Source organism: Bos javanicus, chromosome 5, assembly GCF_032452875.1.
Source record: "Bos javanicus breed banteng chromosome 5, ARS-OSU_banteng_1.0, whole genome shotgun sequence".
NCBI classification, from domain to species: domain Eukaryota; kingdom Metazoa; phylum Chordata; class Mammalia; order Artiodactyla; family Bovidae; genus Bos; species Bos javanicus.
The window spans coordinates 27,983,773-28,010,822 of record NC_083872.1 but is presented as its reverse complement, the minus strand read 5'-3'; the positions used below and the strand labels follow the sequence as shown (position 1 = coordinate 28,010,822).

At 44.4% G+C, this 27,050-nt stretch overlaps 1 protein-coding gene and 1 pseudogene across 1 annotated transcript; both read right to left on the bottom strand.

Annotated features, from left to right (window-relative positions):
- Positions 1-265: 265 nt before the first annotated feature.
- Positions 266-5,523, bottom strand: LOC133247342 (keratin, type II cytoskeletal 6A). Its single transcript, XM_061415996.1, has 9 exons — positions 4,904-5,523; positions 3,810-4,024; positions 3,409-3,469; positions 3,173-3,268; positions 2,882-3,046; positions 2,326-2,451; positions 1,287-1,507; positions 1,035-1,069; positions 266-923 (listed from the first exon to the last, which is right to left on the bottom strand). The coding sequence occupies exons 1-9, from the start codon at positions 5,441-5,443 to the stop codon at positions 667-669; spliced, it is 1,716 nt and encodes a 571-aa protein (XP_061271980.1). The 5' UTR covers positions 5,444-5,523; the 3' UTR covers positions 266-666.
- An 11,089-nt stretch (positions 5,524-16,612) lies between these two features.
- LOC133247341 (keratin, type II cytoskeletal 6A-like) lies at positions 16,613-22,174 on the bottom strand (annotated as a pseudogene).
- Positions 22,175-27,050: the final 4,876 nt, after the last annotated feature.

Genomic DNA, 27,050 nt, shown 5'->3' with positions numbered 1-27,050 from the left:
GGCCCCAACAATAAAAAGCAGAGTATACGTGATGCTGGACCAGAGTCCTCCCATTACACTTGCCAAACATTTGGATTAAATTGTATCTGTGAGAGAAAGCTGATTATCAGTATCCCAAGCTGCTGTTTGTTGAAGTTCTCTACAGGAAGCGAGTGAGGCATATGGGGGTGGGGAGTGTGCTTCATGCCTGAGAAGTATGCTTCATCTGTCACGTGAAAACCTCAGGAACCATTTGTGACAAAGAAAGGCTATGTGAAACCACACATTATATGATAAATCTGCTTTATTTAGCAATACAAGTGAGCAAAGAGCAGAGGAAGCAACACAGGGATACAAATCCTGTACATCATAGAACTAGTCACTTGTGCTTTCACAATCACTGCAAGGGAGGAACACAACATCTCTGAGATGGGATCTCCTGGGCCAGTAGAAAGTAAGTGGGATTACCCTGTCTGGACTAGGACCCAAGTAACGACCTTCCAATGGTGAACAATGGAAGCTCAGTTGCAACAGGTTTTGGGAGAGAGGAGATGAGGACACTCAGCAACTTCAGTTTTAATTCAAGAAGTAAGAAAAGGAAGCAGGAAAGATAAAGCAACTGGAGGAGAGTGCAAAGCAACAGAGGGAGCCTGAGACATTGTGGGAGCTTGAGCCCATGACAGGACTTCAGTGCTTGTAGCCCTTCCTGCTGGAGGAGGAGGTGGTGGTGGTGTATTTGATGGTGGAACTGCTGCCCCCAGAGGAGCCAAAGCCACACCCTATGGCTCTGCCACTGCCAGAACTGAAGCCACCTCCAAGGCTGTGACCGCTGCTGTAGGAGTAGCCACTTCCTCCACTCATGCCTAAGCCACTGCCGAGACCGCTGGCACCACCATAGCCACCAGCACCACCATAGCCACCAGAGACAGTGGACTGCACCACAGCTGTGGAGGCAAAGGGACAAGGTCAGGACAAGATGGTGAGCTCACTCTGCCACACAGCATCCAGTCAAAGGGACACAAGGGCATGGGATGGGGGCAGGTGAAGGTACTTACAGATGTTGACTTGTCCAACGCCTTCCCCACTCAGCCTAGGAGAGAGAAGACACAGCCACGATGAGACCCAGAGCCACAGCTGGCCCCGCATGGGAAACCTCCGTGTGAGGAGAGTCCCCAGGAGCCTGCCTTCTCGGTGCTCTCCTGGGAGCAGCACTATGACCACCACTAGAGCGCCTTCCACTTGGGCTCATTGGCAGGACTTCTTGGAGATGGAGCCAGATGATTGCGGAGGCTGTGTGAGTTACTCACCTGCACTCCTCGCCTTCCAGCAGCTTCCTGTAAGTGGCAATCTCCACGTCCAGGGCCAGCTTGACATTCATGAGCTCCTGGTACTCCTTCAGCAGCCGGGCCATGTCCTGCTTGGCCTTCTGCAGGGCATCCTCCAGGTCAGCCAGCTTGTTCCTGGCATCCTTGAGGGCCAGCTCCCCACGCTGCTCAGCGTCGGCGATGGCGGATTGCAGGCTGGCACACTAGAGGAGAGGAGGGCAGAGGAACCTGAATCTGGACTCCAGGGGAGAGGAAACATAGTTCTACTTTCCCAGTGAGGAAGAGCTCTAGAGCCCAGATCTCGTGGAAAAGGAGGTTTGATTCGTTTTGTCCAGTTTTTCTCCTTTCTACAAACCTTAACTAGTCTTGGAGTCCTTTAAGAAAATTCTATTCCCTTCTGTGTTAACCACCCTAACGATGATGGGGCTGGAAGATACCACAGAAGACTGAAGACCAGGGGACATGGGAAGATATAGACCTACTGCCTAGTTTTGAATGTTGAACTTTGGATAAGTTCACATGGATGTACAATAGCTTCTACAAAACCACAAACATCCTCCCTGAAAGACAATTTTATCTCAAACTCTTGAGACCTCACCTTCGTTTCACTTCACAGATTTTTTTGAACAACCTCATTTGTCCTGTGTCTTTTCTCAGATTCTGTTTCACATTGAGTATGAGCATATTTGCAGCATTCTTCCCCCGCACTTTCTAGCCTGAGCTTTTCTTTGCCAACGTGTGTCTTGCATCACCAACTCAATCATTCTCCTTATGGAATCTCATTTCGATGCCTCTAGACTCTGTGTATGAACCACTGACCAGCTGAGATTCGTCCTATCCTGAGTTTGTTCCCTGCTCTTGAGTTGGGCTCCATCTCTCTAACCTGGGGAAACTCAACCATGACATGTCCTCCTCCCTCTGCTTTTTCCTCAGTGCCCAAGAATTTCCCACATGATGGTTGATGATACCTGATGGTCTAGGAAGGAAAGAATGCTTTTCTCTTCCATGGTCCCCACTGTACCTGCTTCTTGACGTGGTCAATCTCAGATCTCAGCCTCTGGATCACTCGGTTGATCTCAGAGATCTCCTGCTTGGTGTTGCGCAGGTCATCCCCGTGTCTGCCCGCCGTCACCCGCAGCTCCTCATACTGTGAACCAGAGGGAGACAAGGCGGCTGTCCATGGGCTTCACAGGACACTAATCAAGGTTTTCAAAATAGAATCTAATGGTTTTCCATAAGACATTTAAAGAAAACTAGTGTTACTAGGTCATTGACGCTCTTCACCCATCACACACAATCCTTGGTAAGACTACTGACTGACTGGTTCTCTTCAGGACAAGCAATGTTCTGTACTCTTGCTGAGAGTCAACATTGAAATAAAGCTAAAACAAAAGTCATTCACCTTGATCTACATTAGCTTTCATCTTAACTTGGGTTCTTTGACCTACGAGACTCTGGCATAATTACCCAAAAGGTCTACCCTGAGAGGCCCCCACTTCTTAGTTGTAGTTTCCCCACTGAAGTCTACAGCCTCCCTGATGATCACAGAGGAGGCACAGGGATTCCTCACCACTCACCTTGGACTGGTACCAGGACTCAGCCTCAGCCCGGCTCCTCTGAGCGATCTCCTCATATTGGGCTTTGACTTCAGCGATGATGCTGTCCAGGTCCAGGTTGCGGTTGTTGTCCATGGAGAGGACCACAGAAGTGTCTGAGATGTGGGTTTGCATCTGAGCCAGTTCCTGCAGAACAAGAGATCATCCGATCATCTTTGGTCATGATGTTTAGAGAGGTACCTAGACCAAAGATATTCCACTCTTCACAAATCTCTTTAAAGGCAATAAAACAGAATGTGGAGAGATACTTACAGCATCATAGAAGGTTCTTAGGAAGTTGATCTCATCTGTGAGAGCGTCTACTTTGGCTTGTAGTTCAACCTTGTTCATGTAGGCAATATCCACATCCTGGGGAAGAAGCAAACAGCCTGGGATCAGATGAGCCCCCCTACACAGTCTGCTCCTGTTTTAGTCTCCTCAGTGATTCTTTTCTCAGAACCCTCTCCTTCAGGAAAGGGCCATGAACCCCTGATCTGACTCAATCTCACCTTCTTCAACTTCACAAACTCATTCTCTGCTGCTGTGCGTTTGTTGATTTCATCTTCGTATCTGGAATTAAAAGGAATAAAATCCAATTGAGTCAGGGGTGAAGATGATACAAGAAAAAGCAGCCTGGGATCTCCACTTCCCAGAATGGATATATACAAATGAGACTTCTGTCAATAAGCCTGAAGGTTGTAATTTGTGGTTTCTAATTTCTTTACTCCATTACTCTTCCCATTCAACTTTATGGCCCTTTTGTTCTTCAGGGTTTGTGTTTAGTAACAACTGTAATGTCATGTCTACTGACATGTTTTATTAAGAATCATGCCCTCATTTGGACCTGGTCATCTAACAGACTGAAGTGTGGGCTTCAGGAATCTAAGGTGTTTTCTCTCCTGTCACTCACTTGTTCTTGAAGTCCTCCACCGTGTCCTGCATCCCCCTGAGCTCCGAGTCCAGGCGGCCTCTCTCCCCAAGGATACTATCCAGCTGTCTCCTGAGGTTGTTGATGTACTGCTCGAACAAAGGCTCCAGGTTCTGCCTCACAGTCCTGGTGCCCTGCTCCTGCAGCAAGGTCCACTTGGTGTCCAGGACCTTGTTCTGCTGCTCCAGGAATCGGACCTGCAGGGAAACAAGATGGTTATCTGTGAGTTGACAAGTCCCCAGGCCGATCTGGTGGTCTGGTGGTGCTGGGCTGCTCCAGAGCCTGTACAGAGGCTGACAGTTCTGCTCCCCTGACTCTTTAGCTTCACACAGATCTCATGGCCAAGTTTCCCCAGGGAGCTGTCAGATGTTCCCTCCCTCTCACTTATGGAGACTGTCAGTCAGTGACTTTCAACCCTTCCTGTCTTCCTCGTGACAAGAACAAGCACAAATGTACTTTATCATAGCATTTTTCTCCTATTGCACAGAGCTTTTACAAAGCACATGCCTCAGTTAAAGGGATATCAGATGTTTATAATCTAATGATTAGATTCCAATTCTATAATGATTGAATTAATCTTGTTTCCCATATAGTGCATGAATCTGGCTGATACAAAGCCCCTTAAGGCTCATTTTCTGGTTCTACAGGTGAGTATTTCTATGGATATATACTTGAGTTGTTTTTCCTCAAATTCCCTTTTGTTTTTTGCTTTCTTTCCTCCATCCAGCATCCATCTATGACTCAAATGCAGTTTCCACTGCAATACCCTTTTAACTTTCTTAGACCATCCAGAAGATCAAGCCATCTCATTGCATTCTCTCATTTCCTGTTCTTTCCTTCAGGATTATCAAGAACTGTGACTATTTCTTTGGCAGGAATGGGGCCATGAGTAATTATAAATGATTTCCATCACCTTCTGCCTGGGGTCCACATGAAACCTGTCCTGTATCCCACTGGAGAGCTCGCCTGAGTCCCACCCTCCTCTCCCCCGAGTCTCCCCTCCGGTAGAACAGGTCTCTTGGTTGGCTCTCTTGGGCACTCTGCAATCCCCACTAGGGCAGATGCTCCCAGCTCACCTTGTCGATGAAGGAGGCAAACTTGTTGTTGAGGGTCTTGATCTGCTCCCGCTCCTCAGTCCTCACCCGCTGGATGGTGGGGTCGATTTGCAGGTTGAGGGGAGTCAGGAGACTCTGGTTGACGGTGACCTCTTGGATGCCTCCAGGGGGGCACACAGGGAAGCCAGGACCACCGAAGCCACCTCCGAAGCCAGCTCCACCACCGAGCCCAAAGCCACTACCAGCCCCAGCACCAAAACCAAATCCACTCCCGGCTCCACCCCCGAAGCCATAGCCAACTCCAATTCTGCCGCCATAGCCACCACCGATGACACAGCTGCCCCCTGCGATGGAGATCCTCTTGGAGCCCCCCAGGCCATAGAGGCTGCGGCTGCCAAAGCCAGCTCCTCCACACACTCCAGCGAGGCCACCACTGCCCCTGGAGCGGGACAGGGACACGCTGCTGAAGCCAGAGCGGCACACCCCAGGGACTCTGGCTGAGCCGGCACTGAAGCCCCTGCGGCTGATGCTTTGGGTCTTCACGGTGGATTTGCAAGACATGGTTCCTGAAGAAGCAGAGACTGAGGAAGGAGCGAGGGGTGCAGTGCAGAGCTGAGAGGAGCAGGTCTGTAAGAGGAGCTTCCCAGCAGCAGCTTATATATGGAGAAAATGGGCTGGGCTCAGTCCTGGAAGGTGAGCCTGCAGGTTGGGAAGGGCCAGGCTTTACAAAGAGTGAGATCACATCTGGTTTATTAGAAAAGTTATGAAATGTGAAGATTGCATATTTGGTTTCCTTTAGTCAGGGAAAATTTCTCCTGCCTTCCAGCTTTGACAGCTCTGAGTACAGTAAGACTAGTCTCAACTCACTGAGCTGGGAGTTAGTCAGCAACTCACACAAAGGTTCTCCAAGTAATGCTCGTGTGTGAAATGTACTGAGGCTCATTTGCCCTGGTGTTTCACCCACCAGCCAGAAATCCTGGAGAGCAAATAGCCTAGCTTTTCTTATAATAATAATTATTATGTTTGTCATTAATTACAGAAGTTAAACATGACTTTTTTTTTGCTTTCCTCAAAATTTCCCACAGGTAGGTATGTAGATTTGCAATATAAATGGGTCTCTGTATGCCTATCACTGGATTTTATAAAAATTAATTTCTCATGATCAGTTTTATATCCTCTACACTCTCATGCAATTCCCTATCAACTCTAATATACTGAAAAGCAGTTCCCAAATATCTTCTTTCATCTTTAGAATACAATTCAATATTTATCTGTAAATGAGTTGCTCTTTTGCACATACCCTTTGTATATCCTTAATACTTAGATGTTCATTAACATCCAGAAGTATTTATTTAATCTTGGAAAAGTCTGTTTTTGTTATTTATATTTTGTGTCTTGCTTTTCCAAATCAGGATTCTAACAAGTTCCATAAATCTTGTGTTTGGGTGATGTATTTAATGTATTATATTTTTATAATATTGAAGGTCATTAAATCTGCCTCCATCTTTCCACTTGCAGTTTATTTGTGAAAAAAAAAAAAAAAGAGAGAGAAATGGTTTTATTTATGTTTTCCTGTTGTCCAATGTGGGAGTGTTAATTTGCATCATCATGTCATCTTCTTTAAGGTGGTCTCAAGTCTTTCTTGTATCCTATAACTGACAGTTCAAACTAGAAGCTTAATATGCTATCTCTTTAAACATTACAGTTATAAATGTCAGAATGCCTATTTATATACATAATATTGATATTTACACATCGACTTATTCATTTTAAAATATCAAATAAGTAATACACGACTTACATGCTCAAGGCCATTCCCAGCCCTATATAGTAAGACAGGTAAAGGTGTTACCATTTCCTGTGTATCCTTGTAGTCACCTCACTTAAATATTTCTGTGCTTCTCCTAGGGCATGTGTGAAGCACGTGAGAATATATATTGAATATACATATATATGTGAGATATATATATATATATACTCTTTTACAGTTATGGTATATGCACTTTGTCTCCCACATCTCTGTTCTCTCTCGGTTCTCATGCAGCATTCTCTGAGTACTATTTCCTATGGGTTGTTTTCTTCACCTTTATCTGTGATCCATTGTTGTGCATCAGCAAGGTCTTGTGCTGTTTTCAGCCTGGCCTTCATTTCCACAATGCCTTTATTTTTTCTCTACTACTTATCTGCAGTTTGCCAGCTAATATTTTAATCTTCTATTTCTCACTCTATTGCCCCTTGGCTTTATTATTTCATTATGTTTGTTTCATTGCCTCTTAGGAAATATTTTACCGTGACTTCTTGCTATTGAATGTTTTCTGAGTGCCTCTTGCTTTTCCTTTTCCTTGTGTTTTTTGTTTGCTTGTTTATTTGTTTGCTTTCATGTGAAGTGTCCTTTGTGGGTCCTGGAATGGTTCCTTCCTAATGAGGGCTCATCTCTGAATGATTTGAGATCCTTCTGGACTTGCCTTTACAGACAGTCTTCTGGGAGGAGAGGCCAGGCCACAACCAGAATAACAGGAATTCTCAGTAGGACACAGGCTGTGTAAATAGTTCTTTTAATTTTAATTCATCCAAGCCAAGGAAGATGTTTGCAGAGTGGCTCACAGTTCAGTCTGTTTTCTTTGCTTCTCCAACAACAAGCTGCCAATAGGCATTGCCTCTGATTCCTTACCCAACCCTGCCTTCCCTGTGTCTTGAAACTTCAGCGCAAATAGGCTCTGCCTATAGCCCACACACCCACTTCTGACTGTTGCAAAGACTGATTCTTCAATTCTTGGATATGCACCTGAGGACGTGTTCTTCACACTCACGCAGTAGGAGTTGCATGAGTCATAGGTGCCTGGCAACGGGAGACCTCAGGGTTAGCTTTGTGTACTGTTCTTCTATGTTTCCCACATTGTTTAGTTTTGATCCGTCTGTTTTCGAGAGTGTTCTTCACTGGATTTTCTGAGATGTGCATTGAAGACATCTTCTCTCTGAATTTTCCCAACATCTGTGATTGTTTTCTCTCTTTCTGTAGGAAGGATTTTGTATTCTTTTTTTTTTTTAATTGAAGGAATTTAAGATGTTTTCCTTTTGGTGGCTGAGGGTGGAGATTACTTTTATGATTCTTGTTCTCCTTGTTTGGTTTAAGGCGATTTCTAAGAAAGAAAGATGCCTCCATTTCAGCTACATTCAGAAGTTTCCCATTCATATATTTATATTTAAAACACATAGCATTTAAAATATTAAGTAATAATTGCTGCTAGAAATATTACTTTTCCTTTCTTGCACTGCATGGAAACTATTGGGTTCAATGAAGACATCATTGCTCAGGGCCCCCCTCCTGAGCCTGATGGGGTCACCTGAAAGTTGTCTATGATACATCAGATTTACCGTCATCAGAAATTTCATTCCCAAATATATTAGTGTTCTTCTCAGTGAAACAACCTCTTTTACTACTTAATCAAAATTTGTATCATTGGAAGTCCAGTGGATACAATGAGAGAGAATAGTATGTAAACAGCCATGTACCAATCTCCCAGGTTAAACACTTATCCATATTTCTCAGTATTGTCTCATCTAATCCCCCTACTTCTCTTATTGAAATCTTCTACCTTTTTGTTGATGTATTGTCAAGAAAATTAAGACATTAAGTCATTTCAATTGTCAGTATTTGCAAGCATGCCTAAGAAAGGATGACTTTTTAATCTAACTGTATAACAGTTTTGTATCTGTAGCAACAGTTGCTTCATAATGAAACTGAATGTCCATTTATGTCCACACTTCTCTGATTATTTCAAGATGTCTTTTTATGCTGGTTTACTAGAAGCAACATCCTAACTAGATTCTTGGGTCTCTTAAGATTCTTTCATACTGTAATAGATCCCTTTGTAACACCACTGATTTGTAGAAAAATTGTTTTTTTCTCTAGTATGTCTACACTTGATTTGGTTCGTTGTTTCCTGTTGGTGCCACATAACTTCTAACCCCAGTTTTTCCTATATAGTAGTTGCTGCTGCTGCTGCTACTGCTAAGTCGCTTCAGTCATGTCCGACTCTGTGCGACCCCATAGACGGTAGCCCACCAGGCTCCCCTGTCCCTGGGATTCTCCAAGCAAGAACAGTGGAGTGGGTTGCCATTTCCTTCTCCAATGCATGAAAGTGAAAAGTGAAGGTGAAGTTGCTCAGTCGTGTCCGACTCTTCGTGACCCCGTGGACTGCAGCCCACCAGGCTTCTCCGTCCATGGGATTTTCCAGGCAAGAGTACTGGAGTGCGGTGCCATTGCCTTCTCCATATATAGTAGTTACATGAGTTAATTAGACTTTTCCCATTGTTTCAGGTAAGATTATGTCCCAGTTGGTCCTGTGAGCCCATATTGCCTCAGTTTGTGAGGAACATAATACTAGCTGTCCAGTTTAGTGATGTTAAGACTGATCTGTAGTAGAGCTGTAGTTCCATCCTTATCCCTCCATTAAAAAGTGCCAAATAAATTTGTCATCTAATATTTTACCATTCATTGGTCAAGTCCCACATTGATTATTCATTAGAGGTTGCAAATTTGTAATTTTGAATTTAACATCTCTCCTCCTCATTTATCAGTTGGGAGTCATCTATAAAGAAGAAATCTTTATTGTTTATTTTTTAGATAGTAATATGTATTTTATTCAGACAGGAAAGGCAGAATAAGTGCTTCTTTCTTATAATTTTGTAATTTTCATAACAGTGAATTGGGACCACCATAATTTCCAAATATAATGTTATTTTGGTTTTGTATGGTTGTAAATCCATAGTTCAAAAAATATATTCAATATGTTTCTGTCCAATGCAGGCATTAAACCTTTGGGGTACTTAAACTGTCCCATTTTATGCCACTTGAGTTCAGATTTTCTTCTGGGTCCTTTTGACAGGGCCCCATTGGGTTCTGAAAGCTTCTTTGTTGATAAGGACGAGAAGTCTCAGGTTACCTTGTACTTACCTTGCAGCAGACATGGAATCAGTCATTTCTGTGAGTAGCTAAGGTGCCTTTTATTGGGAAATGATATTTATAAGCTAGAATTTGTATGCTATGGATGTTCATTGTTACTGGGTTCTTCTAGGTTTGAAGTCTTTTCAAAATACAGATCTAGAAATATGTGAAAACATATTAGAAAATACTTAAATCAGAAGTTTTTAGATATATTTCAAATTCAAATGGGAGAATATAGGATGATTTTATAACTATATTTCTTTTTACTATATCTGAAAAGCTTAGCTCTGAATGGCATATTCCTTATTCGCTCTATCATACAACAAACCTGATATCTGGGCTTCCCTGATAGCTCAGTTGGTAAAGAATTGGCCTGCAATGCAGGAGACCCATTTTGATTCTTGGGTCAGGAAGATCCACTGGAAAAAGGATAGGGTACCCACTCCAGTATTCTTGGGCTTCCCTTGTGGCTCAACTGGTGAAGAATCTGCCTGCAATGTAGGAGACCTGGGTTCTATCCCTGGGTTGGGAAGATTCCCCTGTAGAAGGGAAAGGTTTCCCACTCCAGTATTCCAGAATGGAGAATTCCATGGACTGTGTAGTCCATGGGGTTGCAAAGAGTTGGACACAGCTGAGTATCTATCCCTTTCACAACAATATGAGACTCCAGATTAACTCTAGCCTTGTGGTTCCAAATAGAAGCAGGAAAAACAGATTTTCCATGATTACATTGGTTGGAGAGAAGTTTCTTAAGTGAGGAAGTACAGATATGGATGGCAATGCACTTCAAAAAGGGGTTGCTACCGTTGCATGAGAAGACTGGGGACAATAAGAGTATTGGAGAAAATGGCACATTTGAGTGGACCTGCCTGTAAGACAAAAGAGGATGATTTCCCACTGCTACTTCCTTTCTGCTGTATCGGCACAGGAGCAGCTGAGAGGAGCTACCCCATGTCTGAGGTCAGGGGCGGCAGCCAAGAGGAGCTACCCCACCTTTGAGGTCAGGGGAGGCGGCCGAGAGGAGCAACCCCATGTCCAAGGTCAGGAGGGGTGGCTGTGAGGAGATAACTCTCATGCAAGGTAAGAAGCAGCGGCTGCACTTTGCTGGAGCAGCCGTGAGGAGATACCCCATGTCCAAGGTAAGAAAAACCCAAGTAAGATGGTAGGTGTTGCGAGAGGGCATCAGATGGCAGACACACTGAGACCATAATCACAGAAAACTAGCTAATCTGATCACACGGACCACAGCCTTGTCTAACTCAATGAAACTAAGCCATGCCTGTGGGGCCGCCCAAGACGGGCAGGTCATGGTGGAGAGGTCTGACAGAATGTGGTCTGCTGGAGAAGGGAATGGCAAACCACTTCAGTATTCTTGCCTTGAGAACCCCATGAACAATATGAAAAGGCAAAATGATAGGATACTGAAAGGGGAACTCCCCGGGTCGCTAGGTGCCCAATATGCTACTGGAGATCAGTAGAGAAATAACTCCAGAAAGAATGAAGGGATGGAGCCAAAGCAAAAACAATACCCAGTTGTGGATGGGACTGGTGATAGAAGCAAGGTCCGATGCTGTAAAGAGCAGTATTGCATAGGAACCTGGAATGTCAGGTTCATGAATCAAAACAAACTGGAAGTGGTCAAACAGGAGATGGCAAGAGTGAATGTTGACATTCTAGGAATCAGCGAACTAAAATGGACTGGAATGGGTGAATTTAATTCAGATGACCATTATATCTACTATATAGATATAGTGGGCAGGAATCCCTTGGAAGAAATGGAAGAAATGGAATAGCCATTATGGTCAACAAAAGAGTCTGAAATGCAGTACTTGGATGCAATCTAAAAAATGACAGAATTATCTGTTTGTTTTCAAGGCAAACCATTCAATATCACGGTAATCCAAGCCTATGCCCCGACCAGTAACGCTGAAGAAGCTAAAGTTGAACGGTTCTGTGAAGACCTACAAGACCTTTTAGAACTAACACCCAAAAAAGATGTCCTTTTCATTACAGGGGACTGGAATGCAAAAGTAGGAAGTCAAGAAACACCTGGAGTAACAGGCAAATTTGGCCTTGGAATACGGAATGAAGCAGGACAAAGGCTAATAGAGTTTTGCCAAGAGAACGCACTGGTCATAGCAAACACCCTCTTCCAACAATACAAGAGAAGACTCTACACATGGACATCACCAGATGGTCAACACCAAAATCAGATTGATTACATTCTTTGCAGTCAAAGATGGAGAAGCTCTATACAGTCAGCAAAAACAAGACCGGGAGCTGACTGTGGCTCAGATCATGAACTCCTTAATGCCAAATTCAGACTAAAATTGAAGAAAGTGGGGAAAACCACTAGACCATTCAGGTTTGACCTAAATCAAATCCCTTATGATTATACAGTGGAAGTGAGAAATAGATTTAAGGGACTAGATCTGATAGACAGAGTGCCTGATGAACTATGGATGGAGGTTCACGACATTGTTCAGGAGACAGGGATCAAGACCATCCCCATGGAAAAGAAATGCAAAAAATCAAAATGGCTGTCTGAGGAGGCCTTACAAATAGCTGTGAAAAGAAGAAGCAAAAAGCAAAGGAGAAAAGGAAAGATATAAGCATCTGAATCCAGAGTTCCAAAGAATAGCAAGGAGAGATAAGAAAGCCTTCCTCAGCAATCAATGCAAAGAAATAGAGGAAAACAACAGAATGGGAAAGACTAGAGATCTCTTCAGGAAAATTAGAGATCCCAAGGGAACATTTCATGCAAAGATGGGCTCGATAAAGGACAGGAATGGTATGGACCTAACAGAAGCAGAAGATATTAAGAAAAGGTGGCAAGAATACACAGAACTGTACAAAAAAGATCTTCATGACCCAGACAATGACGATGGTGTGATCACTCACCTAGAGCCAGACATCCTGGAATTTGAAGTCAAGTGGGCCTTAGAAAGCATCACTACGAACAAAGCTAGTGGAGGGGATGGAATTCCAGTTGAGCTATTTCAAATCCAGAAAGATGCTGTGAAAGTGCTGCACTCAATATGCCAGCAAATTTGAAAAACTCAGCAGTGGCCACAGGACTGGAAAAGGTCAGCTTTCATTCCAGTCCCAAAGAAAGGCAATGCCAAAGAATGCTCAAACTACCACACAATTGCACTCATCTCACACACTAGTAAAGTAATGCTCAAAATTCTCCAAGCCAGGCTTCAGCAGTATGTGAACCGCAAACTTCCAGATGTTCAAGCTGCTTTTAGGAAAGGCAGAGGAACCAGAGATCAAATTGCCAACATCTGCTGGATCATCAAAAAAGCAAGAGAGTTCCAGAAAAACATCTATTTCTGCTTTATTGACTATGCTAAAGCCTTTGACTGTGTGGATCACAATAAACTGTGGAAAATTCTGAAAGAGATGGGAATACCAGACCACCTGACCTGCCTCTTGAGAAACCTGTATGCAGGTCAGGAAGCAACAGTTAGAACTGGACATGGAACAACAGATTGGTTCCAAATAGGAAAAGGAGTACCTCAAGGCTGTATATTGTCACCCTGCTTATTTAACTTCTATGCAGAGTACATCATGAGAAACACTGGGCTGGAAGAAGCACAAGCTGGACTCAAGATTGCTGGAAGAAATATCAATAACCTCAGATATGTAGATGACACCACCCTTATGGCAGAAAGTGAAGAGGAACTAAAAAGCCTCTTGATGAAAGTGAAAGAGGAAAGTGAAAAAATTCCTTAAATCTCAACTTTCAGAAAACTAAGATCATGGCATCTGGTCCCATCACTTCATGGCAGATAGATGGAGAAACAGTGGAAACAGTGTCAGACTTTATTTTTCTGGGCTCCAAAATCACTGCAGATGGTGATTTCAGCCATGAAATTAAAAGACGCTTACTCCTTGGAAGGAAAGTTATGACCAACCTAGATAGCATATTCAGAAGCAGAGACATTACTTTGCCAACAAAGGTCTGTCTAGTCAAAGCTATGGCTTTTCCAGTGGTCATGTATGGATGTGAGTTAGACTGTGAAGAAAGCTGAGCGCTGAAGAATTGATGCTTTTGAACTGTGGTGTTGGAGAAGACTCTTGAGAGTCCCTTGGACTGCAAGGAGATCCAACCAGTCCATCCTAAAGGAGATCAGTCCTGGGGTTCATTGGAAGGGCTGATGCTGAAGCTGAAACTCCAATACTTTGGCCACCTCATGCGAAGAGTTGACTCATTAGAAAAGACCCTGATGCTGGGAGGGGTTGGGGGTGGGAGAAGAAGGGGACAACAGAGGATGAGATTGCTGGATGGCATCACCAACTCGATGAGTTTGAGTGAACTCTGGGAGTTGGTGATGGACAGGGAGGCCTGGTGTGCTGCGATTCATGGGGTCGCAAAGAGTCGGACATGACTGAGTGACTGAATTGAACTGAACTGAACTCCCTTTCTAGTGTTGAAGGGAGATCCCTGGAGTCTTCAAGGTGACAGCCTTGAAGAGAAGAGATGACCTAGAGAAAGTCATGGTCCAAGATATCCAGTTGCTCTCAAAGACGGACTCCTCAACACCTTTTTCCTCCCATCCTGAGGTCTACTGTTAGCTATTCTCAAGGACAAGTATGATGAAGAGATAGTTAGCACAGAGTCTGTAGGAAATGCTTACTGGGGCATGCAGCGGGCAGAGAAGACCAATCTGCTTTCAAGACCTTTGGAAATGTTCCCTCTTCTGCTTGTGCCACAGTCTGTGCCCCCACGAACTGTGATGTCATTCATTAGTCTGTGCTGAGGATTCTAGCCAACATAGCTAGAATCTACCTTGTATGGCTCACAAGTGATCATCCTGGATCACAGAAGATTCAGGTAAGGTGAGCTTTGGATATAGCTTCTAAGTAGGAAAAGTTCTTCTATTTGAGATTGTTATGAAAAAGATGTATTTTCTGTATTTTCCAGGTACTTTGACCCCGTACTGGAGGAAGCAATTGACTAGCCTCCTTAGGAGTCAAATCTAGTATCTAACAACCTTTGGTACTGCCAAGTCCTTCCTTACTTCAAAAGCAAGACTTTACTGTTTCAACAGAAAAAATGTTTCTTCCTATTCAGCCCTCAAAGAGCAAAAGAAATCAATCTGAAAGCTTTAATCTCATGCACGTTAATCAAGAGATTGATCCTTTTCTTCCTTACTACCAAAATAGTAACCACATTTAATTTCAGATGTCATACAGTGAGGACATCATGGGGAACACACTTTCTCTTTTGCAATAACAAGGTTCAACATCAAAACATTTAGGAAGTGCACAGATTAAAAAAATACAGTTTACTGGAGTTAAAACCAACATGAGATTGTCAATATTATTGTTTTATCATTAGCCATTCAATGATTTCTCTGTATCTCTGTCCCTCCAACTGTCTTTCTGTTTCTTTGTGACTCTGTCTCTTTCTTTACCTTGTTTGTTTTATAATTTTATATGAAAATTAGTAAAAAATACAGATGATACTTGAACCCCTTGCCTTAACGTTTTCCATAATAACTATGTTTCATTTAGTCATTGTGTCTCCTTAGACCCTTCCTGGCTTAACAGAGTTTTCAGATTTTCCTTGTCTTCATGACTTAGAAAGTTTTGAGGAACCCTGCCAGTCTGTTTTCTCGATGTAGATATCGTGAATAATTATTTAATAGTTGGGCTTTAATCCAAATATTATTTATTTATCTATTTATGTATGGCTCAAGAAGTTTCAGTTTGTCTACTAAGAGCTCTTTCAGTGTCTTCTGTGACTATTTCTTCACTTTTTGCCACTGAAAGATGCTCCAGAATCGCCTTTGCTTACACTCCTCCCCATTTGTGGAATCAGACATATCTCCTCGATTCTTCAGAAGAGAACTTGCATGGTATTAGGTGGATTCTCCAGAGACATCATCTGAGATTAGGGCTGCAGACAAAACAGACTGGAAACAATTACTAAATCTCAGGAACATTGCCTGACTCTCAGACCAACCTTGCACTGTATCATGAGAATTTCCTTACCCATTCAGAAAGTCAAAGGAAGCCAAGACACAGCTGAGAGAGAATGCAAGGCCATGTCTTTGGAGTGGCAAAGACTCGACCTCTTTGAGTCTCTCTGAGAGGCTTTTGGGGTGAGGAAAAAGGCCTTCCCATTCCTATTTTGTCTCCATACTTAAAAAAATCAGCACCTGCATTTTGTTTCTGAGTCTGTAGATCCTGGAAATTAACCAATGTTTCCATTATTTCCCAGGTGAAACTTTATTGGGATTCATATCCCAGAAGTACAAGTCCTTGCATTTGTACTGTTTCCTCAGGATACATTGCTAAAAGCATACTTTCAGTTCAGAAGTATATACTTTTAAATTACACCTGATACATGTTGTCAGGCTTATGGTCATAAGGCAATTTAAAATATAAATCAGACATCTTACACTCTGGTCAGTGTTCTTCTGATCTAATTAGACTGTAATATGATTCTCTGAGGAATATGGATAACTACTGTGGCAGAAGGAGGTAGAATCATAGAGACAAGTCAGAGAAACTAAACTGCTGAGACCTAATCTGAGCAGTAAAACCAGACTTTACTGTGATGGACCCAGATCCCTCCCATTCCACATGCCAAGCTGTTCTCGGAGGACTCCTGGCATCAGGATGTTAAATTGCTGTCTGTTGAAATTCTCTAAAGGAAGAGAGTGAAGCACAACGGGGACTGGGAGTATGCTTCACTCCTGGGAAGGCATTTATCAGATGAAAACCTCAAGATCCATTGGCGACAAAGAAAAGCTATGTGAAACCACACATTATATGGTAAATCTGCTTTATTTAGCAATACAAGTGAGCAAAGAGCAGAGGAAGCAACACAGAGATACAGACCCTGTACATCAAAGAACCAGTCACTTCTGCTTTCACAATCACTGAAATGGAGGATCACAACACCTCTGAGACGGGACTTCCTGGGCCAGTGGAAAGCAAGGAGGATTCCCTGTCTGGACTAGGACCAAATAGTTAATTTCCAATGGTGAACAGTGGAAGCTCAGGTAGAGCAGGTATTGGCAGAGGGAGATGAAGGCAGTCAATAACTTCAGTTCTAAATTAAAGTAAGAGATGAAGAGAGTAGAAGATAGGAAGCAACTAGAGGAGAGGGTGGTGAAGCTGGAGAGGGAGCCTGAGACATTGTGGGAGCTTGAGCCCATGACAGGACTTCAGTGCTTGTAGCCCTTCCTGCTGGAGGAGGAGGTGGTGGTGGTGTATTTGATGGTGGAACTGCTGCCCCCAGAGGAGCCGAAGCCACACCCTATGGCTCTGCCACTGCCAGAACTGAAGCCACCTCCAAGGCTGTGACCGCTGCTGTAGGAGTAGCCACTTCCTCCACTCACGCCTAAGCCACTGCTGAGACCGCTGGCACCACCATAGCCACCAGCACCACCATAGCCACCAGAGACAGTGGACTGGACCACGGCTGTGGAGGCAAAGGGACAAGGTCAGGACAAGATGGTGAGCTCACTCTGCCACACAGCATCCAGTCAAAGGGACACAAGGGCATGGGATGGGGGCAGGTGAAGGTACTTACAGATGTTGACTTGTCCAACGCCTTCCCCACTCAGCCTAGGAGAGAGAAGACACAGCCACGATGAGACCCAGAGCCACAGCTGGCCCCGCATGGGAAACCTCCGTGTGAGGAGAGTCCCCTGGACCCTGCCTTCTCAGTGCTGTCCTGGGAGTAGCACTATGACCACCGCTAGAGCGCCTTCCACTTGGGCTCATTGGCAGGACTTCTTGGAGATGGAGCCAGATGATTGTGGAGGCTGTGTGAGTTACTCACCTGCACTCCTCGCCTTCCAGCAGCTTTCTGTAGGTGGCAATCTCCACGTCCAGGGCCAGCTTGACATTCATGAGCTCCTGGTACTCCTTCAGCAGCCGGGCCATGTCCTGCTTGGCCTTCTGCAGGGCATCCTCCAGGTCAGCCAGCTTGTTCCTGGCGTCCTTGAGGGCCAGCTCCCCACGCTGCTCGGCATCGGCGATGGCGGATTGCAGGCTGGCACACTAGAGGAGAGGAGGGCAAAGAAACCTGAATCTGGACTCCAGGGGAGAGGAAACATAGTTCTACTTTCCCAGTGAGGAAGAGCTCTAGAGCCCAGATCTCGTGGAAATGGAGGTTTGATTTGTTTTGTCCAGTTTTTCTCGGTGCTGCAAACCTTAACTATTCTAGGAGCACCTTGAGAAATTCTATTCCCTTCTGTGTTAACCACCCAAATGATGATGGGGCTGGACAATACCACAGCAGACCAAAGACCAGGGAACAAAGGAAGAAATGGACCCACTGACTTGTGTTGAATGTTGACAGTTTCGGTAAGTTCATATGGATGTACATTAACTTATAGAAAGCCACAAACATCCTCAGTGAGGAGATGATTTCTTCTTAAGCTGTCAAGACTTTGCCTTCCTTCCTCTTCACAGTTTTGGACAACCCTCATTTTTCCTGTGTCTTTTCTCAGATTCTTTTATAATGAATCTGAGCACATATGCAGCATTCTTCTCCACACTTTCTGTCCTAAACTCTTCTTTGTCAACTTGCATCTTGAATTATCAACTCAATCACTCCCCTTGTGGAATCTCATTTCAATGCCTGTAGACTGTACCTTTGTCCCAGTGACCAGTAGAGATTCGGCCTATCTTGAGTTTGTTTCCTGCTCTTGAGTTGGGCTCCATCTCTCTAACCTGGGGAAACTCTCCCAGAAAGGAAATACATGGCCTTCTCTCCCTGCTTTTCCCTCAGTTCCCAGAAATTTCCCACATGATGGTTGATGATACCTGATGGTCTAGGAAGGAAAGAATGCTTTTCTCTTCCATGGTCCCCACTGTACCTGCTTCTTGACGTGGTCAATCTCAGATCTCAGCCTCTGGATCACTCGGTTGATCTCAGAGATCTCCTGCTTGGTGTTGCGCAGGTCATCCCCGTGTCTGCCCGCCGTCACCCGCAGCTCCTCGTACTGTGAACCAGAGGGAGACAAGGGGGCTGTCCATGGGCTTCACAGGACACTAATCAAGGTTTTCAAAATAGAATCTAATGGTTTTCCATAAGACATTTAAAGAAAACTAGTGTTACTAGGTCGTTGACGCTCTTCACTAATCACACATCATTCTTGGTAAGACCACTGACTGACTGGTTCTCTTCAGGACAAGCAATGTTCTGTACTCTTGCTGAGAGTCAACATTGAAATAAAGCTAAAACAAAAGTCACTCACCTTGAACTACATTAGCTTTCATCTTAACTTGGGTTCTTTGACCTACGAGACTCCGGCATAATTACCCAAAAGGTCTACCCTGAGAGGTCCCCCACTTCTTAGTTATAGGTTCCGCACTGAAGTCTACAGCCTCATTGATGTTCACAGAGGAGGCACAGGGATTCTTCATCAGCTGCCGCCTCACCACTCACCTTGGACTGGTACCAGGACTCAGCCTCAGCCCGGCTCCTCTGAGCAATCTCCTCATATTGGGCTTTGACTTCAGCGATGATGCTGTCCAGGTCCAGGTTGCGGTTGTTGTCCATGGAGAGGACCACAGAAGTGTCTGAGATGTGGGTTTGCATCTGAGCCAGTTCCTGCAGAACAAGAGATCATCCGATTATCTTTGGTCATGATGTTTAGAGGTACCTAGGCAAAGGCAACCCACTCCAGTACTCTGGCCTGGAGAATCCCATGGACAGAGGAGCCTGGTGGGCTGCAGTCCATGGGGTCGCTAGGAGTCAGACATGACTGAATGACTTCACTTTCACTTCTCACTTTCATGCACTGGAGAAGGAAATGGCAACCCACTCCAGTGTTCTTGCCTGGAGAATCCCAGGGACGGGGGAGCCTGGTGGGCTGCCGTCTATGGGGTCGCACAGAGTCAGACACGACTGAAGTGACTTAGCAGCAGCAGCAGCAGACCAGAGATATTCCACTCCTCACAAATCTTTTTAAAGGCAATAAAACAGAATGTGGAGAGATACTTACAGCATCATAGAAGGTTCTTAGGAAGTTGATCTCATCTGTGAGAGCATCTACTTTGGCTTGTAGTTCAACCTTGTTCATGTAGGCAATATCCACATCCTGGGGAAGAAGCAAACAGCCTGGGATCAGATGAGCCCCCCTACACAGTCTGCTCCTGTTTTAGTCTCCTCAGTGATTCTTTTCTCAGAACCCTCTCCTTCAGGAAAGGGCCATGAACCCCTGATCTGACTCAATCTCACCTTCTTCAACTTCACAAACTCATTCTCTGCTGCTGTGCGTTTGTTGATTTCATCTTCGTATCTGGAATTAAAAGGAATAAAATCCAATTGAGTCAGGGGTGAAGATGATACAAGAAAAAGCAGCCTGGGATCTCCACTTCCCAGAATGGATATATACAAATGAGACTTCTGTCAATAAGCCTGAAGGTTGTAATTTGTGGTTTCTAATTTCTTTACTCCATTACTCTTCCCATTCAACTTTTATGGCCCTTTTGTTCTTCAGGGTTTGTGTTTAGTAACAACTGTAATGTCATGTCTACTGACATGTTTTATTAAGAATCATGCCCTCATTTGGACCTGGTCATCTAACAGACTGAAGTGTGGGCTTCAGGAATCTAAGGTGTTTTCTCTCCTGTCACTCACTTGTTCTTGAAGTCCTCCACCGTGTCCTGCATCCCCCTGAGCTCCGAGTCCAGGCGGCCTCTCTCCCCAAGGATACTATCCAGCTGTCTCCTGAGGTTGTTGATGTACTGCTCGAACAAAGGCTCCAGGTTCTGCCTCACAGTCCTGGTGCCCTGCTCCTGCAGCAAGGTCCACTTGGTGTCCAGGACCTTGTTCTGCTGCTCCAGGAATCGGACCTGCAGGGAAACAAGATGGTTATCTGTGAGTTGACAAGTCCCCAGGCCGATCTGGTGGTCTGGTGGTGCTGGGCTGCTCCAGAGCCTGTACAGAGGCTGACAGTTCTGCTCCCCTGACTCTTTAGCTTCACACCACACAGATCTCATGGCCAAGTTTCCCCAGGGAGCTGTCAGATGTTCCCTCCCTCTCACTTATGGAGACTGTCAGTCAGTGACTTTCAACCCTTCCTGTCTTCCTCGTGACAAGAACAAGCACAAATGTATTTTATCATAGCATTTTTCTCCTATTGCACAGAGCTTTTACAAAGCACATGCCTCAGTTAAAGGGATATCAGATGTTTATAATCTAATGATTAGATTCCAATTCTATAATGATTGAATTTAATCTTGTTTCCCATATAGTGCATGAATCCGGCTGATACAAAGTCCCTTATGGCTCATTTTCTGGTTCTACAGGTGAGTATTCCTATGGATATATACTTGAGTTGTTTCCCCTCAAATTCCCTTTTGTTTTTTGCTTTCTTTCCTCCATCCAGCATCCATCTATGACTCAAATGCAGTTTCCACTGCAATACCCTTTTAACTTTCTAGGACCATCCAGAAGATCAAGCCATCTCATTGCATTCTCTTATTTTCTGTTCTTTCCTTCAGGATTGTCAAGAACTGTGACTATTTCCTTGGCAGGAATGGGGCCATGTGAGGGATGAGTAGTTATAAATGATTTCCATCACCTTCTACTTGGGGTCCACATGTAGCCTGTCCTGTATCCCACTGGAGAGCTCGCCTGAGTCCCACCCTCCTCTCCCCCGAGTCTCCCCTCCGGTAGAACAGGTCTCGTAGTTGGCTCTCTTGGGCACTCTGCAATCCCCACTAGGGCAGATGCTCCCAGCTCACCTTGTCGATGAAGGAGGCAAACTTGTTGTTGAGGGTCTTGATCTGCTCCCGCTCCTCAGTCCTCACCCGCTGGATGGTGGGGTCGATTTGCAGGTTGAGGGGAGTCAGGAGACTCTGGTTGACGGTGACCTCTTGGATGCCTCCAGGGGGCACACAGGGAAGCCAGGACCACCGAAGCCACCTCCGAAGCCAGCTCCACCACCGAGCCCAAAGCCACTACCAGCCCCAGCACCAAAACCAAATCCACTCCCGGCTCCACCTCCGAAGCCATAGCCAACTCCAATTCTGCCGCCATAGCCACCACCAATGACACAGCTGCCCCCTGCGATGGAGATCCTCTTGGAGCCCCCCAGGCCATAGAGGCTGCGGCTGCCAAAGCCAGCTCCTCCACACACTCCAGCGAGGCCGCCACTGCCCCTGGAGCGGGACAGGGACACGCTGCTGAAGCCAGAGCGGCACACCCCAGGGAGTCTGGCTGAGCCGGCACTGAAGCCCCTGCGGCTGATGCTTTGGGTCTTCACGGTGGATTTGCAAGACATGGTTCCTGAAGAAGCAGAGACTGAGGAAGGAGCGAGGGGTGCAGTGCAGAGCTGAGAGGAGCAGGTCTGTAAGAGGAGCTTCCCAGCAGCAGCTTATATATGGAGAAAATGGGCTGGGCTCAGTCCTGGAAGGTGAGCCTGCAGGTTGGGAAGGGCCAGGCTTTACAAAGAGTGAGATCACATCTGGTTTATTAGAAAAGTTGTAAAATGTGAAGATTGCATATTTGGTTTCCTTTAGTCAGGGAAAATTTCTCCTGCCTTCCAGCTTTGACAGCTCTGAGTATAGTAAGACTAGTCTCAACTCACTGAGCTGGGAGTTAGTCAGCAACTCACACAAAGGTTCTCCATGTAATGCTCGTTGTGAAATGTAGAGTTCTTCTCCCATGGTGTTTCACTCACTAGCCAGAGATCCCAGAAAGCAAAATACCTATTGCTTTTCCTATAATTTAGTATTTGTCATTAATTACAGAAGTTAAATATGACTTTTTTGCTCCCTAAAAATTTCCCACAGATAGGAGCATAGAACTGCAATGTAAATGAGTCTCTGAATATCTATTAGTGGATTTTATAAAAATTATTATCTCATGGTCAGCCTTATTTCTTCTATGCTACCATACAATTCCTCATTAACCTTAATATATTGGAAAGCAATTTCCAGATATCTTGTTGTATCTTTAGAATACAATTCAATATTTAAATTTAAATGAATTGCTCTCTAAAATTACTAACCACCATTTATATATCCTTAAATACTAGATGTTCATTAACATCAAGGAGTATCTATTCAACCTTGAAATACATCTGTGTATTATTTGTATTTTATTTTTTGTTTTCCCAAATCAGGATCCTAGTAAATTCCATTCATTTTGTGTTTGGGTTATATGTCTTTATAATATTGCAGGTCATTAAATCTGCCTCCACCTTTCCACTTGCAGTTTATTTGTGAGAAAGAAAAAACAGGGTATTTGTTTTCTGCAGTTGTCCAGTCTTGGAGTGTTTAACCTGCATAATCATGTCATCTTGTTTTAGGTGGTCTTGTGTCCTTCGTGTATCCTGTGAAGTGACAATTCAAAGTAGAAGTTTAATAAGCTATCACTTTAAACATTACATATAAAAATGTCATAGAATGCCTATTTATATGCAGAATATTGATATTAAACATCTAGTTATTTATTTAAAATATTTAATAAGTAATACATGGCTGAGGAAAAACTATGTGCTGAAGGCCATTCCCCAGTCCTGTATAGGAAGACCATGCAGTGTTGGCTACTTCCCTGCGTATCCTTGTAGTGACCTCATTTGAATGTTTCTATGCTTTTCCTGGGGCATGTGTGATGCATACGGCTTTCCAGTGGCTCAGTGGTAAAGAATCTGATTGCAATGCAGGAGCTGCTGGAGACGCTAGTACGAACTCTGGGTCTGGAAGATTCCCTGGAGAAGGGCTTGGCAACTCACTCCAGTATTCTTGCCTAGAGAATTCCAGGGACAGAGGAGCCTGAGGGGCTACAGTCACTGGGGTCGCAAACTGTGGGACACGACTGAAGCGACTTAGCACAGCACGTGTGATGCATGTGAGAATATATTTTGAATATATACATACATATATACATTGCCGGCTGTGATGGACCGCACAGAAGTGCAGCCAAGAGGAGCTACCAAGGTCAGGGGTGGCGACCGAGAGTGCCAGGCTGCATTGGCACAGGAGTGGCCGAGAGGAGCTACCCCACGTCCGAGGTCAGGGGCTGCGGCTGTGCATGCAAAGGAGGGCTGAGAGGAGCTACTCCACGTTCAAGGTCAGGAGGGGCGGCCGTGAGGCGATAACCCTCGTCCAAGGTAAGGAGCAGTGGCTGTGCTTTGCTGGAGCAGCCATGAAGAGATACCCCATGTCCAAGGTAAGAAAAACCCAAGTAAGACGGTAGGTGTTACAAGAGGGCATCAGACAGCAGACACACTGAAACCATAATCACAGAAAACTAGCCAATCTGATCACACGGACCACAGCCTTGTCTAACTCAATGAAACTAAGCCATGCCCGTGGGGCCACCCAAGACGGGCAGGTCATGGTGGAGAGGTCTGACAGAATGTGGTCCACCGGAGAAGGGAATGGCAAACCACTTCAGTATTCTTGCCTTGAGAACCCCAAGAACAGTATGAAAAGGCAATGATAGGATACTGAAAGGGGAACTCCCTGGGTCAGTAGGTGCCCAATATGCTACTGGAGATCAGTAGAGAAATAACTCCAGAAAGAATGAAGGGATGGAACCAAAGGAAAAACAATACCCAGTCGTGGATGACACTGGTGATAGAAGCAAGGTCCAATGCTGTAAAGAGCAGTATTGCATAGGAACCTGGAATGTCAGGTCCATGAATCAAGGCAAATTGGAAGTGGTCAAACAGGAGATGGCAAGAGTGAATGTTGACATTCTAGGAATCAGCGAACTAAAATGGACTGGAATGGGTGAATTTAACTCAGATGACCATTATATCTACTATGTAGATATAGTGGGCAGGAATCCCTTAGAAGAAATGGAGTAGCCATTATGGTCAACAAAAGAGTCTGAAATGCAGTACTTGGATGCAATCTCAAACACGACAGAATGATCTCTGTTCATTTCCAAGGCAAACCATTCAATATCATGGTAACCCAAGTCTATGCCCTGACCACCAATGCTGAAGAAACTGAACTTGAACGGTTCTATGAAGACCTACAAGACCTTTTAGAACTAACACCCAAAAAAGATGTCCTTTTCATTACAGGGGACTGGAATGCAAAAGTAGGAAGTCAAGAAACACCTGGAGTAACAGGCAAATTTGGCCTTGGAGTACGGAATGAAGCAGGACAAAGGCTAATAGAGTTTTGCCAAGAGAACGCACTGGTCATAGCAAACACCCTCTTCCAACAACACAAGAGAAGACTCTACACATGGACATCACCAGATGGTCAACACCAAAATCAGATTGATTACATTCTTTGCAGCCAAGATGGAGAAACTCTATACAGTCAGCAAAAACAAGACCGGGAGCTGACTGTGGCTCAGATCATGAACTCCTTAATGCCAAATTCAGACTTAAATTGAAGAAAGTGGGGAAAACCACTAGACCATTCAGGTTTGACCTAAATAAAATCCTTTATGATTATACAGTGGAAGTGAGAAATAGATTTAAGGGACTAGATCTGATAGACAGAGTGCCTGATGAACTATGGATGGAGGTTCATGACATTGTACAAGAGACAGGAATCAAGACCATCCCCATGGAAAAGAAATGCAAAAAATCAAAATGGCTGTCTGAGGAGGCCTTACAAATAGCTGTGAAAAGAAGAGAAGCGAAAAGCAAAGGAGAAAAGGAAAGATATAAGCATCTGAATGCAGAGTTCCAAAGAACAGCAAGGTGAGATAAGAAAGCCTTCCTCAGCGATCAGTGCAAAGAAATAGAGGAAAACAGCAGAATGGGAAAGACTAGAGATCTCTTCAAGAAAATTAGAGATCCCAAGGGAACATTTCATGCAAAGATGGGCTCAATAAAGGGCAGGAATGGTATGGATCTAACAGAAGCAGAAGATATTAAGAAGAGGTGGCAAGAATACACAGAAGAACTGTTCAAAAAAGATCTTCATGACCCAGATAATGACGATGGTGTGATCACTCACCTAGAGCCAGACATCCTGGAATGTGAAGTTAAGTTGGCCTTGGAAAGCATCGCTACGAACAAAGCTAGTGGAGGTGATAGAATTCCAGTTGAGCTATTCCAAATCCTGAAAGATGATGCTGTGAAAGTGCTGCACTCAATATGCCAGCAAATTTGAAAAACTCAGCAGTGGCCACAGGACTGGAAAAGGTCATCTTTCATTCCAGTCCCAAAGAAAGGCAATGCCAAAGGATGCTCAAACTACTGCACAGTTGCACTCATCTCACACGCTAGTAAAGTAATGCTCAAAATTCTCCAAGCCAGGCTTCAGCAGTATGTGAACCGCGAACTTCCAGATGTTCAAGCTGGTTTTAGAAAAGGCAGAGGAACCAGAGATCAAATTGCCAACATTCGCTGGATCATCAAAAAGCAAGAGAGTTCCAGAAAAACATCTATTTCTGCTTTATTGACTATGCCAAAGCCTTTGACTGTGTGGGTCACAATAAACTGAGGAAAATTCTGAAAGAGATGGGAATACCAGACCACCTGATCTGCCTCTTGAGAAATCTGTATGCAGGTCAAGAAGCAACAGTTCGAACTGGACATGGAACAACAGACTGGTTCCAAATAGGAATAGGAGTACGTCAAGGCTGTATATTGTCACCCTGCTTATTTAACTTATATGCAGAGTACATCATGAGAAATGCTGGGCTGGAAGAAGTACAAGCTGGAATCAAGATTTCTGGGAGAAATATCAATAACCTCAGATATGCAGATGACACCACCCTTATGGCAGAAAGTGAAGAGGAACTAAAAAGCCTCTTGATCAAAGTGAAAGAGGAGAGTGAAAAAGTTGGCTTAAAGCTCAACATTCAGAAAACTAAGATCATGGCATCTGGTCCCATCACTTCATGGCAAATAGATGGAGAACAGTGTCAGACTTTATTTTTCTGGGCTCCAAAATCACTGCATATAGTGATTGCAGCCATGAAATTAAAAGACGCTTACTCTTTGGAAGGAAAGTTATGACCAACCTAGATAGCATATTGAAAAGCAGAGATATTACTTTGCCAACAAAGGTCCGTCTAGTCAAGGCTATGGTTTTTCCATATGTGGTCATGTATGGATGTGAGAGTTGGACTGTGAAGAAGGCTGAGCGCGGAAGAATTGATGCTTTTGAACTGTGGTGTTGGAGAAGACTCTTGAGAGTCCCTTGGACTGCAAGGAGATCCAACCAGTCCATTCTGAAGGAGATCAGCCCTGGGTGTTCATTGGAAGGACTGATGCTGAAGCTGAAACTCCAATACTTTGGCCACCTCATGCGAAGAGT